At 37.7% G+C, this 19,103-nt stretch overlaps 1 protein-coding gene across 1 annotated transcript in view; it reads right to left on the reverse strand.

Annotated features, from left to right (window-relative positions):
* Positions 1-452: 452 nt before the first annotated feature.
* Positions 453-19,103, reverse strand: part of GstD11 (Glutathione S transferase D11) — a 35,972-nt gene continuing 17,321 nt past the window's right edge. The window contains exons 2-6 of the mRNA XM_083142130.1: positions 7,066-7,207; positions 6,116-6,174; positions 4,728-4,869; positions 2,354-2,518; positions 453-642 (exon numbers count right to left, since the gene is read on the reverse strand). Coding sequence (XP_082998256.1) covers positions 478-642; positions 2,354-2,518; positions 4,728-4,869; positions 6,116-6,174; positions 7,066-7,206 — 672 coding nt within the window. The 5' untranslated portion in view covers position 7,207 and the 3' untranslated portion in view covers positions 453-477. The remainder of the gene's footprint in view (positions 643-2,353; positions 2,519-4,727; positions 4,870-6,115; positions 6,175-7,065; positions 7,208-19,103) is intronic.

Below are 19,103 nucleotides of genomic sequence, written 5' to 3' on the forward strand. Positions count from 1 at the left end.
TTTTTTAAAAAGTTACAAGCAATTTTTCAAAATTTCTATATGGTACATGTTGTTAATTAGTTACAAGAGTCATTTCATAAATTTATCTCTCAGTGGAGATTTTTAAATTGCTCTAGAAGCTAAACTATGGCCACCTTTGGCTCACCTACCTTAGTACTGTGCCTAGAAAATGATTTCAGAAATTTGGGATATTTTTAAGTACATGTCAAGACAATCATGAAGTCTATAGAAACCAGATTAGTTACTTGATTGGAAGCACCAGCGTCCTATAAACTCGTAATAAACCGTACACAAACAATTATTTTTATCTGGCGCGTGGCTTCGGGCGAGTGCCCCAGTTGCCCCTCCCTGGGACCGGCTCTGATGGCTGGACTTAACTATAGACTATGACAAAGGAACGACATCACATTTGAGCAAAGTCATGTTGCTTTAATTGACGCATAATATGTACAATTCGAATATAAGCCATGAAAACCTTCATTCAGGTGGAGATGTGTCATCTTGCTGAACAATCTTATTGTACATTTCCTGAAGAATATTCGATCCGCTGTGCATAAGTTCGCTGTAGCCAGAAATGTTCTCTTGACACCTCACGTACCAATCGAGCATGTTCTTGTACGGTGAGATGTCGAAAGCCAGTGCCTGGAAATATGTAAAATTTGAAAGAAGAATCTTGTTATAACAGGAGGCTATAGGTGAACCATGGTTTGCCTAATGTGTAAGCCAAAAGGAAATGGCTTATTCACTTACAAGCTCAATATTAAACTGTTTATAAAATATGACTGCTTTCATGTTTCTATGATTTTTTTTGCAAATCAACTCATCATATATTTCATGATAAATAAGTAGACTCTTCTAGACTTTGCAAAAACCAATATTTTAAAAATTATTTATATTTTGTTTCGAATTGCTGTATTTTGAAAAAATAGGCCTATGAAATGAGCTCTAAATGAGTTCTCTACGACCTGGAGTTACAATAGTTTTAAAATTCTACCATAATTTTTACTTTGGACGTTCGCGTTAGCTCAGTCGTTGTCGGCCTCCGTGGTGGTGTGGTTATCACAGTGCGTTGTAATGCCAGAGGTCCCGGGTTCGAATCCCGGCTCGGACGTGGATGTTTGTGATTGTCTGTCCTAAAAGTCCTGAACAAGATATTTGAGTGAAAATGATATGAATGAATGAAGTGTGACGGGAAAAGCTTCCGTTTAGAGGCTTTCCTTTAAAAAAAAAGTCGTTAGGGCGTTTGACTACCATGCGAGAGACCCGGGTTCGATCCCCGACGGGGGAGAACCGGAATTTTTTCCACATTTTCAAGTGACTCCGGCGCCCACCCAACTTCGTATAAAGTGGGGGCATAGGTTGTCAGGGGCGTGGTGCTGATCACATCACCCCCCCACGTTCGACTGTGATCAAGAATGTGTGGGGGTGCGCCTCCCCGATGGCGCAGTGGTAGCGTCGTCGCCTTGTAAACAAGGGGTCCCGGGTTCGATACCCGGTGGAGGCACATAGTGGTTCGGATTCTACTTTAAACTGTAAGTCCAGTCCCGATTAGCCTACCTGTGCATAAAGTGGACCAAACTCAATCAATCAATCAAGAAAGTGTGGGGCCCTAACTCCACACCCCCTATACGCCTTCATGGTGTGGTACAAAGCACAGAGGAGCACTTTACCTTTTTTACCTTTACGTCCAAGAGATATCCAGGACTAGATATCCCGAGGACTTTTAATGGATGTCCATGCCCAGATAATCCATAAATCTGATTTCTACATTGTGTATCCTCTATAGATTTATGCTGCATGAGACACCCTGTGGCGCATTTTGAAGGCTAACGAGGCTCTGGTTTCTAGAATCACAATCAGCATAATCCTCCGTAGGGTTTGTGACCTACAGTTTAAAGTGAGATCCGAACCACTATGTGCCTCCATCGGGTATCGAACCCGGGACCCCTTGATTACCACTGTGCCATCGGGACCTGCATTCATTTAATCTTACCAACATATATGCCCATCGTCGCGATTAACCAAAAGTGTCAGAAAAGCGACGTAAAACCCAATTCAATGAATCAAGGTTTATAAAATAATATACAGGGTTACTCAAAATGTTTCATCCTATGTTTGTTCCTTCGGCAGTTTCATCTAATCCTCATTAATTCAAATTTCTCATAGTCGCAACAAGCCACACGCGTCACTTGTGAACGAACCAATCAACGGCAACCTTTTGCACTGTAGTTGCACACAATCATGCATTCGATTGGTGAAATCCTCAAATGACACGTGACAAATACAGTTCATACTGTTGATAATATGCTGAAGCCTTTCGAAAAAAAATGTCAGATGCGCTTGACATACTTACGTCTGCGGTAGATATGGCTGCAACAACTGAAAAATCTGCGATTGTCATTTGTTCCCCTGCCATCCACTTCTTGCCTTCTAGGATCTTGTCAAGAACTCGGAGTGCGTCGTGGAGTTTCGGTAATTTTGATTCGTCAAGTTCCTGGTTCATGAACAACACAGGATACTGAAAAAAAAAATGTATATTCTTGGTGGTCACGTGACATTTGAAAACAATTAAGAGTTGCAACACTGCAGAACATGTGACTAAGATTCCATGGCCGAAACTATTGCTATTTTACATCTGCAAAAGCATGAGTGACAAGCCGGCCCCGTGGCGGAGTGGTTATCACATCGCGCTACAACGCCAGGGGTCCCGGGTTAGAATCCTGGCCTGGGCATGGATGTTTGTGACTGTCTATTCAGTATTCATCAATTTCATCATATCATCACTCATCCCCATCTTCGCAAATTAGCCAAAAGTGGCACAAAAAGCGAAGTAAAATAGAGCAAATCAAACCAAGCATGAGTGACAATTATGAACGAATTCGAAATTTTTTCACTAAACCTTTAATCAAAGTTTGAATAAATTTTGGCGTATATAATATAGCATAGACTGATATTTTCTGTCTGAAACGATTTATTTCGCACATAAGTACGTCATAGTATATGAGGTTATGTAGTGATATGCAGTAGACTATATAGTCTACGTCTACATGTCTTGCCTACGCGTGGTTTGTATTAATTTACAGTTCACACAATGCTTAGACAAAATAAACTACATAAAAATTCACGACACTATTTCGAAAGAAAGTGCTGTTTTTCGTTTGTGTTGGCTAGTATCCAGAAGAAACAATCTTTTTAAAACAATAATTTCTAGCATTCTCTTCCAAGTACCATCTATTGGTAAAAAGTGAAATAACGACGTACCAATCTGACTCAAAAGCAGTAATTTTTTTCAATCACTAGAAAATTTAATACATTCTGTTTGACACTTGGTAGAATATTGTTTGTAATTGTAAACAAGAGTACAAGGCACTTTTCATATTTCTTCAGCAACTGAGACATAGAATAGTTCTATTTAATTTCTATGTCTGTTAAGCTCACGTTCGTCGTCATATTGTTTACACAGCCAACATTAATATCTACGCGTCTACATTGTCTATACTCTACAGCAGCGGTTCTAAAACAAATAAACATCAGAATCCTACGCTTATTATTTTATTAAGTGTTCTTACGTTTTGATTAGCTACAAAAATACATGTTTCACATTTTTATTTTTGAGAAATGCATTTTTTTATATACTTCACCACAGGTAGCCTCACTTTCCAATTCCGGTCTTTGCCTTTTTACCAGCCGGATATTTAATGAGCCACTTATCCATCTCTTGACCCGATAGCACGAAAGAATTCTACGTTTCTTTCGGCAACTGAAAGCTGTTACTGGCAAAACCACTCAAACTGCTCGCGTATACATTAACTTCACTCAATCTAACAATGCACATGCAAGTTTGGCACCAATAAGTATTATCAGTAGGTGGAAGACAACCTGTATTATTGCATCATGTTTGTAAACTTCACCAACAATATACCCAGTCGTACTCGTGACGTTTTTAGCCCTTAACCTTTTGTGGGTTTTTGAGTTGAACAATGAAATGGGTAGAGATTTCGAACGAGTATTTTATTTTAAAACATATGCAACAAAGATAAGAGTGTCAGTGAAAAAATTCAGCCTTATTTTCCTGTCGAGTGGTAAAACTATGAAGTCTGAAACAATGAAGCTGATCGCGTACCCCCAAGTCGTTCATGTACCACTATGGGTACACGTACCACAGTTTGAGAACCGCTGCTCTACAGTGTCTACACGTAGAATGTGGACAACCATTATTTACCCGTAGACGCACATCACTGGTTATTGAATTGAATTGAATTGAATTTAAAATTTTGGGAGCGTCAGCACTTAGGCTATTTTGCTCCCGTCACATTATACGGGGGCCAGCCCCTTACCATTACAAAAAACAACTCTAACGTTGCATAACTAAAAAATTTAAAATGTTCTGACTTCTGTTAAAAGCTGAGGCTGTAAAGGGGCACTCAGCACACATAAGGACAGAAAAACAGGACAATACAAACCAAATTATCCTGGCCATGAGGCCAGTCGCCAGAGCCTTGTTAGTCTTCAGTCCAGGGTGTACTAACGTGGAAGTGAGGTTGACATTTGGGTGTACTTCGTGGAAGGTCACCCCTTACACCCCAGATCACTGGTTATACATAAGAATTGAGATATTAATTAATGATTCTTATACATATCAGCTATTCACTTTTAGACACATGCAAATTGAAAACTATAGGCTAATAGTTATGACAACTATGATGAATTCTTATGTAAAGCCTTACGTATATATCCATGAGACGAGGGTAAAGGGTTCCAATGTCGAAATCAAGAATTCTGTCCACCTCGGCTCGACTGCGGATGTCCTTTGGATATAGCGAGTCGTTCTTTCCATGTTTATCCACAAGGTATCTGCATATCGTACGGCTTAAAAGACACGTTAACATGTCCACTATTAGATCACATCAACAATAAGACTAAGTTTAGATAAATATTGTTTTAAAAGTCATGACGTCATGCGAAGTAAAGGGTTACTTTAACGCTGTTACGAGTAACATTTACACTTGTATCCAAGTTACTTTTTCAGATAAAGAGTAACGTAAATAATAGTTACTTTTACAGTAACGATTCTGTACATTTCAACAGTAATAGTTGTCAGGGTTTCGAAGTAACGTAGTTGCGAGTAACAGTTACATTTTGAAGTATTCTGTGCAGTGGCGGCGATTAGGGGGCGAGGGGGGCAGTCCCCCCCCCAGTTTTCGCCACTTTTGCCCGGCACTATGCTAAATCTTATCTCCAAAGGGAAATGTACAGGCATTTCCCCCCTTCCAGTTTTAGCACCTTGGGACCTAACCGCCGCCACTGATTCTGTGACTAGCTATTTTTAAGAATATGTAGCTGTAACAATAACAGTTACTTTTTACATTAGAAGTAACTACAAGGAGTTACTTTTACAGTTATATTACGACGCTTAATTTGTTAAATTGAAGATTTGTAAAGGTGGGGAAGATATAAATTTGGCAACACGATATATCTAAATGTGTTCCGTCAAGTAATTTTGTTTACTTTGAATTTGCTTAGCTCTATAGTTTCGAATTCCAGCGTGGGAATGGGTGTTCCTTGTAATTTCCGTTTCAACAGTTTCATCATGTCATCCCTCATCCTCATCGTCTCGATTATCCAAAAGTGATAGAAAAGCGACACTAAATAACAACATTACAAATACAAATACAATTTAACATATTACGTTTGTTACAATTTAAAGAAAATTACCTTTAATTTTACATGGTAATAAATGACTATAAACTATTTAATTTGATATTACGCTATAATATTTTGCATTTTTCGTTAAGGTGCCATATATTTTGTACATAATTTACAGAGCTATTACGTCACGTTATTTACTTTTAATTGATTGCCTAATGCTCGCGCAGAAGCATCAGTGAGGGGTTCATTAAATGTTGAAAAGTATATTGGACAGACTTTTGCGAATTCTACTATGAATTTCTAATGCGAGAGATTTATCAAACTATCCTTTCTCTTAGGCATTAGCGTTTTTTTAAAAAAATACTTTATATGTAATTTATACATAATAAACTCCACAGTGTGCTTTTTGAAGCCCCACTAAATAACATTTAAAATTTCTGAACTGTAATACTCAATTCTTTCTTACCTTTCCCAGAGTATAAACCCATCGTCATTTATTGTAGGCACTTTGTGTGACGGATTCATCTGGAAGAAACAAGAAAGTAAATTAAAATTGAATATACAGTGAGATACACGAATATTGTAAGGCAAATTACCAATCAGTATTTTCAGTCATTTCTCTGTTACATCCTGTATGTTTTCAAGAATGAAAATGTACTCGGGTTGCGTATACCGGATGAAGAAACATGTTCGGATGAACGCATCCATTTGTGTGACTCGCATCTGAACGGGCCAACGTTTCGTGATCGCGCAGCCGCATAAGCATGAGAGATTCTTGCGCATGCGCGCCTGCGCTCGGATAGTGTTACCAACTGATACTGCTAGGTACAATATTCCCCACCCTGTACATCCACTGCCATCTCGGAACCTATTTACACGTTTTAAGCGGGAAAAGAGATTAAGTGGCAACTCAAATTAATGTTTATTGACATTATAATTATTTACATTGTAATATCAATAATAATATATTAATAATAACAATAATATAATCATTCTTCCAGTACTCGACCGCGTACGAGTTAATGATCAAGTGATTGCGGGTTGCATTCGTAACAGTAGGGGGCTGTTCATAGATTCGGTGCCCCCTCATTTAAAAATTAATAAACTGTTGGTACTCTCATAATTAGTTTATATCTGAACGAATTTTCACTTAATACACGAGTTTTTCCTTTTTAACTTTCGCGCCAATCGGAAGAACAGCTGGTGCACCTTCTCAATTCCCCGGATGTAACTCGACTACAAATGCTCATAGTGCAACAAGCCAAACGGCAGCATGTTGTCAAAACCTGCCGCTAGGTGCGCTGTGTACCTATTAGCGCGCTATTTAAACAGCTCAGCCCTTTTAATTTTTAACTCGCCTCGTGTAATCATTGCCAAACCGTGCTATCATTACTTTATTATTAAATTTTAACGTACCTCAATGAAATTTGCACTCAGATGGTCCTTCTCGGCAAAATTCACAAGAATTAAATTTGGCTTCAGATCCAAGGCTTTCATGGTTAGAAGGACTGCACGACTGGGTGGGCTAGGGGGCGTGTAGTATAAATCAATCACCATTCTGCAACAAAATATAACAGTTGTTAATGAAATTACCATAAGCAAATCTATAACACTCGAAATTTAATATAATTTGCAAAACTGCCTTGAATTCTGTTTAATAGTACCTTTTTTCTCATGCAAATAACTCTACAATTCTTATCATTACAAGAAGAAGTATACTGCAAAATAAATTTGTAGAAAAAATGGTAAAGAAAATATTGTACAGTCACCGGCAATAAAATGGGCACCTAGATCGTGAAATACTAGCTTCTCTGCAGTTCGTTATGTGTGTTGCCTAACTATACGGGTATACCTGAATTTTACATTGAATATCTCCTTTTGATTTTTCCAACCGCCGTAGGGTTATGCAATATGCATTGTAGGAAAGCCAGTATTTCAGAATGTGGGTGTTCCATTTTTATTGCCGGTAAGTGTACATTTTATATTTGTTGTTTAGTATCGAGTTTCTGCTAACCGAGAGACGATGAGTGATGATATGATGAAATTGATGAAGGGGCACTCACAAGTACCGCCCTTACCCAAATTGGGACTCGAACTCGGGACCACAGATCCTGAAAACCTCACATTCACAATATTGACCCTTTGCGTAGGTGATGTAAACTACACCACGGTCCGACCGCCTTTACCCCATCCGTTTATTACAGGCTGGGTGAACCCCAGAGCCTCATCAAGCAGCAACATTGCCGGCGAATCGAACCCGGGTTTCTCACCCTACCAATCAAGTACCATCTCGAGAGGATCATGGCTTCCAATAAGATTGCATTGGTTAAATAAAATTGTAACATACCAATATACATAACAACATAATTCAATACTATTAGAAATGGCCTCCTCGATGGCGCAGTGTAATCAAGGGGTCCCGGGTTCGATACCCGGTGGAGGCACATAGTGGTTCGGATTCCACTTTAAACTGTAGGTCCAGTCCCTATTAGCCTTACTGTGCATAAAGTGGACTTAAAACTCCAACTCAATCAATCAATCAATACTATTAGAACTACTGCAAACAATACTTGCTTATTGATGATAAACATTACATAAAAATCTAATGAACAGGTTCAGTTGTTATTCTGTAATTGTATTTATTTTATAAAAAAATATACTAGTTATCCTATATATATTTGTGTATTCTGCATTTACATTCTCTTGCGTGTATGGTCAACTATATTACTTATTCCCTTTAAAGCTATTTAAAATGCAATGTAATTTCATAATTTAACCAATGTAAATGATCATATGTGATCATGTTATATGGATTTGCACCATAATTTTGCTACCTAGCCTTTTCTGGTACTGTAAAATTGTAAAATCTTAATTAAATTAAATTATCGTTATTATTACTTGGGATGGATCGATATAAAATTGATAGAGAATGGATTCGATATAATAACAAATATCAGAGGGGACCACTTTGGGACTTGTGCAAAGGATTGGCTATCATTGGTGACGTCACTTGGACGGAAGCGAGAGAGGGGAAATACAAAAGCAATGTATTTTATACTCCGTTTGACATTTTACACTGGAATTGTTACTTTAAACTAGGAACATACAACATAAATTATTCAAGATTAATTTTGTACATAAATAAGTGTATATTTTTAAGTATCGTATCATTCTAAAGAATGATGGGATCTGAACCAGTCATTGTGCAATTAATTGCTGGGTGATGTAAGTTACTCATCATTCATCCTCTGATGAGAGCACTCGTCATTGGCATGACGAGTTAACGCTTGGCAATGCGAAAGGTACAAATAAATTAAGGAACTAAACTGCAGAAAAGACAATGATCACTCGTTGGGTTTTGTGAACCTTTGAACCTGAATCATGGCTGGGTGTTAGGATAATTACTTGTCTATCTGATGAATTAGGCTGGATAGAATATACGAAGTCCTCTGTTGGCTTCTCAATTTGTCGACCAGAGCGTCGTCCCACTTCTGCCCTACTGTCCTCCTAACCACTTCTCCCTTCTCAACTCCAATCTAAAAGTCAGTCCCCTCTCAGCTTGTCTCACCTCTATATCACTAGGCCATCGAGCTCTTCCTCCATGCCGAATCGTGTTTTTAATTGCCTCTATGCAAACCGCCGACTCCATAGGCTGAAGAAACTACCTGTTTCCTGAATAGCTCAGGAGGTTTGCATAGCACAACACAGTGCATTGTTTACATGCCTCAGAGGCTGAGACAACTGAGAAAAACAAGTGAATGCCCTGGTCAACGTGAAGCATTCAGAGAGACTTTATAAAATAAACATATAATCTTAGGGATTGATACGGTATAATGCAACAATTGTTGAAATATTATGCTGATAGTTTTGCTAGTACCCAATATATTTTTGATACCTTGAACAAATATGTAAGCTTAGTTTACAAATCCTAAACTTACCAAAGAATTACATGAAAACTTATTTATTTATGGTATTTTCAAATACGGACCTCTAATTCTAAATTGGATTATATCATGTTGATAGCGTTATATTAGTAAATGTAAATAATAGTATGTTTTCATAAGGAGTATATAGTGATTGTGAATAAATAATTGTGCTGTGTTTTGCCGTAGGTGTAATATGCACTGAAAGTTAGAAAAAAATTGAACTTTGATATATTTTTCCTATCGGCAGGCTAGATATTTCAAGTAAAATAAAACACTATTGCTGTTCTGTGCATTTTGCTTCAAGGTTTTAAGTCTGACATCTATGTATTGTGTAAAGAAATTAACATTTCTCTCTTCTTTTTCAGTGTTGCCCGAGACTTGTGCGGTGAAGGTAAGTTAAAACATTGATTATGTAATATTAAGTTTATATTTTGTTATGTGGCCGTTGAAATTTTAAGCCTTGGTCATTTTTTGTGAAATTCGAACCAAATTTAACTTTGTTGACGGTCGCTTGTTAGTGCTATCTCGTGCAACAAATTATTACAAAATTAAAGAACTTACCTATCAAGTATTACGTCATAACAATGTGTTGCATCATTCCATATACTAATAAGCATAAATTTGATTTCATTGGTAAGCAATATATTACTCATAACCAGGGATATGTAGTAAAAATGTGCTAAATATGTTAAAATATATTTAGTTTTCTCACCAAAATATGGAGTTAAATATGGACTTAAAATTGTAAAATTACCGGCTAGACTGCACAATCTATCCTTGTGAGTAGACATTTGACACCAGCCACTCAAAGAATGACGATAACGAGAGAGAGAGAGCGATAAAAGAGGGGAATATAGAGAGATAGAGAGAATAAAGACAGTGAGAGATCATAGATGATGAACAGGAGAAAAAGAGAAGTGGAGAGTGAGAGATCATAGGTGAGGAACAGGAAAAGAGAATGAGAAATGAGAAAGACAGAGAGAGAGAGAGAGAGAGAGAGAGAGAGAGAGTGTGTGTGTGTGTGTGTGTGTGTGTGTGTGTGTGTGTGTGAGAGAGAGAGAGAGAGAGAGCGAGAGCGAGTTGAATAAGTGCTAGTTGATAGAAGAATATTCACACGACACAGAGAGAGAGAGAGAAAATAAGAAAGAGGGAGAGAGAGAAAGAAAGAGAAAAATGAGAAAGAGGAAGAGAGAGGGAGAGTTGAGTAAATGGTAATTGATGGAAGAATACTCACACAAAACATGCTTTTTTGGGAGTCGAGCCCGGTGGTCAGTTTGAAGGCGAGAACGAAACCAAAGATGATTATTGAGAATATAGGAAGAATCAGCAAGAAAGTTGATCCCCCGTGGAACTGTTGTGTCCTGAATTTTTCCAAACAAGGAAATGCCCGATGTTTTCAAAATGCTAGAATAGGACTGTGACACCCTTTCTCCAGTACATTAACTGGTTTCTAACAGGAAGGTTTTTCAAAGATACCGTAATGGCACACTTTCTTGGATCTATGACCGTTCATTGACAAGAAGTGTATTTTCTATTTTGATGTTGATTGTCTGTTAATATCCTTAAGTGTTAACGGGAGACGCACTATTTCGGAAGATTGACTTCCCCAAATTTGGTGTCGTCTGATTAATAATGGGGACAAACATGGACAATGTGTTTGCGGAAAATTTTGTGCACTGATGACGTTGAAGTAGCCACTGTATCGACAACAGTATAAAATTAGATGATTGTCACCAACTTTCACATTTCCGAAAGAAGCTCAAGAAGACGCAAGCTGTATTTGCCGACTTGTATCTCTAAATTAATAACAGGTAAGACTGCAGTAAATTGTTACAATGTTTACTGATTAATATTGAATTGTGTATTTGAGATAAAAGTTTAATGCGAATTTTGTGCATTTTGTTAACTTTTTATTAGACTAATCGCGATGATGATGATGATTATGACAATTTTAATTTTAAAAATAATTTTATGTTCGGATAGCTTAATCAGGACTGTGTCTATATTTTAAATTAAGATCCGAACCAGTGCTGTTTCTAGACCGATATTTTAATATAAGACATCGGTCGCAGTGAGGGTCCACGAGTGGGAAACGCCACAAAGATGCGAACTTGGAACTTTTTGGCACTGTATTATGTTAACCAACCGCTACGATTCGGAGAATGGTAGCAAGACATCTGAATGTCTTTCAAAATAAAATTTGTTGTGATTTTATTGATTGATTGATTGATTTGTTGTTTTAAGTCCACTTTATGTACAGGAAGGCTAATCGGGATTGGACCTACAGTTTAAAGTGGGATCCGAACCACTGTGCCATGTGCCTCCACCGGGTATCGAACCCGGGACCCCTTGATTACAAGGCGACGACGTTACCACTATTTTTTTTTTATTCCATTTTAGTCAACAATTACAGTAAATCTTTACAATTCTTACAGATATGTTATTCAAGTATTACATTTAGAAAGTTGGCATAGTGTAATTTCTTATAATCTAATGACATTTGTTGATATTCTTGTCTTATAGTTAAACCAAAGTCCAAGTAATTATAATTTTTCCCCACAGGAAATACAAACATTAAGTATTGTGCTATAAGCCACTGAACTGATTGTTGCTTTGTGCTTGGAAACAAGTGGAACTCTGGTAAAATAATGTATTTTACTGATACCTGGTTTGGTGAAATACGACAAATTCTACTTAGCATTGTTCTTAATTTTGACCAAGCTGTGGCTGCTTTCTTACATTCTGTTATCTTATGGGTAATCGAATCTGGTGCTTGGCAATCATAGCAATTTGGAGAATTACTAAAACCATATTTGTGACATCTATCTGCCGTTACAATAACTTGTTGAATCACTTTGTACCATATAGATGATGCCTTATTCGTTATGTGTTTCGCCGTTACATTGTTCCATATTTGTTTCCAATTACATTGTGGATTTTCTTTTTCAATTCTAACGGTTATTATATTTGCGTTAAGTTGCTCTCTGTAAATCTGTTTAACAGAAGGACAATCATAAGTTTGTTTCACAGTTTTATAAAATGTATGTATGACGTACTCAGTATAAAACGCTAATTCTCTGGGTATAACTTTTATATCCATTGGTGCTGTTAATGGTACATCTTTTAACATTGTAATTATTATTCGTTGCGTGGTGGATTCAGTTGGAGAAAATATCGCTGAAAGACCGCTTTGGATAAATAAAGCTTTTGATTGTATCGCCACACTCTTTAGATTCATACCTCCCCTCTTTTCCGGGAGGTATAGCTCGCTCATAGCCACACGGAAAACTGAATCATGCCAGAGAAATTTACCAACCTGTTGCTTTACCCTGGCTGTTTGCTTCGCGGACAAGGTCAATGTCTTGGATAGGTACCAAAGCTTCGATAGAGCGTAAATATTTACGTATCTCACTCTCGATTTCAAACAAAGAAACCTGAGTTGATTTGCACGTAAAGTATATATCACTTTTTCGGTTACTAACCGACTATTATGCTCAATGGTGTCACTAATATTTGCATAAAATTGTATACCTAGTATTTTTACTTTCTGTACTACACGTACACTAGTGTTATTACTAAACAAGTTGTTGACTCCCAAAGGTAACAAAAACGTTTTGTTTACATTTAGCTTTGCGCCCGAGACATTTTCGAAATATTTCAAGTATTGTTGGGCATTCTCCAAATCCCTTTCGCTATTTAAAAATAATGTAATGTCGTCCATAAAACTACTAACTTGTGTCGTTTTTGACATGACAGAAATGTCCTCATTTATCTCTTGTATTCTTTTAAGTAAGGGAACCAGTGTTAATACATATAATGCACTACTAAGTGGACTGCCTTGTAAAATCCCTCTTTTCATTTGGAAAGTTTTCGTGAAACACCCATTTATTTTTAATTTTAAATGAATGTCTCCGTACAAAATTTGTATCCATTTTATAAAGGTGTCTCCAAAACCAAAAGCCTTTAAAACACTGTACATATATTTATGACTAACTCTATCATATGCCTGTGAGAAATCTACCGATAAAATTGCGTTGCTAGCTTGCTGGTTTTGTGTTGTAATGATTACGTCACGTATGGCTTGCAATAAATGATGAATCGTTCTTTGCGGATTACATGCATATTGGGTGTCCCCTATGAGTTTGTGCATGTAAGGAAATAGGCGGGTGTTTAAGCATCTGCTAATGATCTTAATGTCACTACTTAGAATTGTAATCGGGCGGTAATCAGAAACCACTTTGGGTTTAAGTTTTTTTGGTATAAAAACCATTATTCCTGTTCGACTTGAGGACCCTAATTTCCCACTCTGTAATACCTCATTAACCCATTGCGTGAAAACATCCCCAAAGAGATTCCAAAAGGTTTGGTAAAAGTCTGAGGGCAGGCCATCCTCTGCCGTTGATTTATTTCTGGCCGCTTTGAAAACTGCATTTCTTACTTCGGTATTCGTAAAGGGTTTACTAATTTCCGTTCGCTCTTCTTCTGTTAGTCTTTCTGTCACATGGTTTGCGAAGTCCCACTCTGTTTGTAAGGGATTGTAAGCTTGACCCATTAAGCTTAAATAATACTGTAAAAATATGTTCTGAATTACTCTAGGATTAGTTGTGTCCTGTCCCGTAGCGTCTGTTATCTCTGTTATTAGGTGACTTTTAACCTGTTTATGCTCTTGTAAAATATGATATAAATTTGCCTCTTCGTCATTATCCAAGGGTAACTTTTTGCTTTTGATTTTTACGATACTTCTCTTTTTTCGGTGTAAGGAAAGTAATTTTGATTTAATCTCGTTAATGTAAGGCTTATTTACATGACCTTGTAAAGCTTGACTTTGTAAGTCATGTAACACGGCATAATAGAAATTATACATGTTGTTAAAATCTCTACTTTTTTCTATACTATACATTTTACTAATATAACGAAATTTTGGTTTAACAATGAATTCCCACCAATCTGTCAGAGTCTTACTGGGTGATCTACGCCTAACTAACTCCTGCCAAGTGTCTTTTATTAACAGTTCATAATTTTTATCCGCCAATACGGAACAATTTAGCATCCAGTATCCTCTTCCCATATGTGATTTGTTTTGTTCCAAATTTATTTTTAAAATTAAGGCACTATGATCACTGAAGCACACGGGGAACAAACTTACACTTTGTACATTTTCGTTATAACCCTTCGCTATATAAAATCGGTCAATGCGTGAAGAACTTTGAGCTGTAAAATGTGTAAATCCTGGTTGGTCTCTATTTTTACAACTCCATGCATCTGTTAACTGTAAACCTTTTGTCAAATCATAGAGTGCGCGGGAGAAATTATAACCTGGTTGTTGATCTTGCCTGTCTAGGACGGAATTAAAATCGCCAGCCACTAACGCATTTAGTGTATGCGATGTTAATTCTGGACTTAAGATTGTCGAAAAGAAGTGTTCTCTTTCTTGCTTATTATGACTTCCTGAAGGCGCATATACATTGCATAAAAACAAGGGACCTAGTTCCGCACTTATTAATCTTCCTGATGGGTGCAGGGAGACATTATGTAATTCAATTCTTTGATGCACCGCTATTGCTGTGCCTTGATATGTGTCGGTAAAATTATTATGAACCTTGTACCTTGTCAGGGGTGAAAAATTGTCAATGCCTACTTCTTGGAGGAGGGCGATGTCAATATCCGACTGTGACAGAAAATCATTTAACGCCATTAGTTTATTCTGACTTTGTGATTTGTTAAGGTTAATCGTTGCTAATGTAAATGTGTACATTAGGGTTGGCAGGATCTTATTTAGGCAATGCATTAATTATTTTTTTTTTACTTTATGCTCTGCAATTGTTCCACTTTTGACGCTGATCATACTCACTCATATCTCGTCTTCACTACCTGAGGTATTAACTGTAGGCATTTCTGTATCACTTGGATTATGTGTCCCTGCCCCTATTAGTTCTAAGCTTTTTTCCTCTTTGCCTAAAAAAGGGTTTGGTTGAATTGGGTTTCCTCTCTTGGGCTTAAGCTGTACTTCTACTGCTGTACTTACCACGTCATCCTTTTTTTGTTTCTTCGGACGTAAGGTCATGTGATCTGTTGCATTTTTCCTCGCATCCCTGGCGGATCGTGAGCGGGGTTTTTTGGGGATAGGTGCTGGAAATTCTGCTGCTGTGAACATCGAACTTGTTGGAGTTTGGGGGTCTTGATTCGGGACGTCGAATGGGGTGGGTGGAACTATAGATTCGTTCCCACTTACACTTTCACTTGCACTTTCGTGCACACTTTCCTTGTTCCCATCACTTGCATTATTTTCTTGCGGATTTAACTGTGGGGGTTTGGAGATCGTAGTACTGACCTTGGTCTCGTTGTCTTCAGTGACTTCCATCTGCTCGTGTTGTTCCTTGTGGTCGTCTGGTGTAGCCTGTCGGTATGCCGGTACTGGTAAAATGGTTCGGATATCCTGGTCGTGAGCAGTTGAATCCCTAGGAGGGTGTGAAGAACTGGGGAGTGTATTTTCCACCGCTGCAGCGTATCCAGCAGTGCGTGACGGCCTTGCCACCCTATTCTGGCACTGATGATGTAAGTGGTCCTGCGCGTTGCATCTAAAACAGAGTTTAGGTTGTCCTTCATAAGTAGTCCAACAACGCTCTTCATTTAACTGTATGTAAGATGGCACCGGTTTTTGTAGGATGATGCGTACTATTTTCCTGCCCGTTCTGACTGGGTAGGGGAGGGTGGTGGAATAAACTTCATCTCGTACTGCTTGTACTATTCCGTATTTGGACATTGCGGTTGTTATGGCACTGTCTGGTAATTCCATGGGCACTAGATGAATACGAACGATTGTGACAGGTTTGTCTGCATTATGTACTGGTATATCGTATTCTCCCGTTTCGTCTGTGAATACAAAGGTTCCTTTACTACGTGCTATTATTTCCGTGCAAAATTGTTCGGTGCTTAATTTAACAAACACTTGGTGTTTTACAAAGTCTACTTCGATACTCAATACGTCCGGAACGCGCAATTTCACTACATCTCTCATCCATTCATGGATGGCGAGCGTGGTCGGTCTTTGCTGCACACGGGCGAAGGAAAATTGCAAAGTATTTAACCTTTTGACCGGCATGACGCATAAATTAAATACGTACACTTAACGTCACTGGTACTGAGCTGCTCACTCTGCTGTTAGTATAATATTCACCTGTCTGTAGAAACAATTTCCGCGTGTTGGTTATACTCTACTTGACGAAAGTTCGGGAGCGCTCGCTAGACACGTCTGCTCTCTACCTCGCCTCGTCGCGGAGTGCGGCCACTACGCCATCGGGGAGGCCTGTTGTGATTTTAGTTTAGAGCAAAGATGAATTGAAAAATTTACCGAAAACACTAATATTATTTTTTTCTTTTCAGATTAGCACTGCAGAATCGCCCTTCTATTTTGTGTGAAGCATATTTGAAAATAAAAAATCGGTAAGTAAATTTTAAAAGAACACTATTTTATTTTAATTAATGATTCAGTGAACATTGCAATGAATATATTTATATTATTTCTATGCATTCATTACTGCTAAGTTGAAAAAACGAGTCAGTATGCAATATTTTTCTACACAGAGAATTCCTTGAATACATCGCGACGATGAGGCTGAATGTTGACAAGATTAAAACTGTTTTATTAAGTTTATTTTATGCTCGCATAGGATAATTGTGACTGGATCTATATATATATATTAAATGTAGATTGTATATAGCGTGTGCAATGTTTCTACACCAAGACACACAACACAACTATCACTGTATCATCGAGTATCAAGAGTCAAACATAAAATAGGATTTAAAGATTCTTTTGGCATTGTAGCACGCAAACTATTTTTAACGATTTTCATTTTCATTGGTTGATTGATTTGCTTTATTTTACTTTGTGTTTTGTGCTTTTTGGCTAATTTATGATGATGGGGATGAGTGATGATGGGATGAAAAATTGATGAATGGACATTCACAAACATTTATGCCCAAGCGGGACTCCTAGCGTCGGAGCGCGATGTGTTAACCACTCGACCACGGGGTCCGACATTTTTAACGATCTTGAATTCTATGCTTTGTAGCTAACTTCCCCGCCTGGAAGAATGTTGGCAATGCATGTAAATAATTTTCAAATACAATTTGTTGCATACGATAATCTGTTTACATTTATTAGAGTTTTGATTAATTGAACAATGTGCCGAAAACACTAATATTATTTTTTCTTTTCAGATTACTCGTGCGGATCCTGTTTTCTATTTTGTTTGAAGTGCATTTGATAATACGAAGCGGTAAGTAATTTTTAAACAAGAACAATATTTTTTGTTTTATTTTTTAATAGTTTCAGTTACAGCGTAGTGCGTATAATTATTTTATTACTATGAAAACTAGTGATGGTGCTTCGGAGGTTACTGCTGAGCGTATTGAGGGGCGGTGGAAAATGAAATGTGTTAATTACATTCACAATAGAACAGTTTGTATTACAGTGAGGATTTTTCTTTACTACCCAAGAAGCTAGCGTTATTTGAAAGAGATAGGTATTTGTATTTAGCAAAACAGAGAAATTTGAAGAAAATTGCACATTTACGATTCGAACCTAAGATTATTTATTTTGATGTGTACCAAGATTTTTTTTAATTTCATGTTAGTTTTCTGCTACCTTTGGCTAAACGCGACGATGAGTGATGATGTGATGAAGGGACATTTACAATTATTATTTTTACCCAATTCGGGATTCGAACAAGGGACCCCTTTGGCGCGCCAGCGTTGTTAAAAAATAACTTTTGTAATCTAATGTCGTTTCTTTCTACCGTTGGGTAACCGCGACGGTGAGGATAAGTGATGATATGATGCAATTGATGAAAGAACAAAAATACAAAAACCGGGAATTGAACCCAGGATCCCTGTGCTAATCATTTCACCAGACGGCAAGATATTTGGGAATCTTGTCTTCTGGCACAAGGTTATGTGCATCGGAATATAATATTGTGTCAACCATGTAAATGTATGTACCTTCACGGAAATTTCGAAGAGGGCGCCCCCCCTTGCGGAAATTTTCGTGAGTATTTCTAAGCGTGTGTGGCGCTGTGAAACCATATCGCCACACACGCATCGGGCACGGATTTAATATTGCGTGGATAATTTTTTTTGGGGGGGGGGGAGGGGGTAGTTGACTAAATGCAAATTACAGTGGGGGAAAAATATTGATAGCAATTCTATTATATATAGTAAATTTATAAAATAAGAAAAAAAATACTTTGAGACTTATCCAGATTTCATTTTTCAGGGAAATGGCCACCAATGCAAACAATGTAATTGAGAATCCCGAGCAGGCAAGCGAGAGGCAACTTTTGGAAGCTCTGTTTCTGCTATCCAGGGCCGTGCGCGAAGAGGAGCGTGTGGGGGTCTCCCAGGAAGCGGTGAGTAACTTTTTGAAATTTATTGCCCGGAAATTCCATTCAAGACCACGTCAAGTTTTAGATCATTGTTGTTCGTCCTTGTTTATTTTAGATTTGTATATGGCTGGAATGTTTCGTG

The sequence above is a fragment of the Lepisma saccharinum genome, chromosome 20 (genome assembly GCF_977018435.1).
Source record: "Lepisma saccharinum chromosome 20, izLepSacc3.1, whole genome shotgun sequence".
NCBI lineage: Eukaryota > Metazoa > Arthropoda > Insecta > Zygentoma > Lepismatidae > Lepisma > Lepisma saccharinum.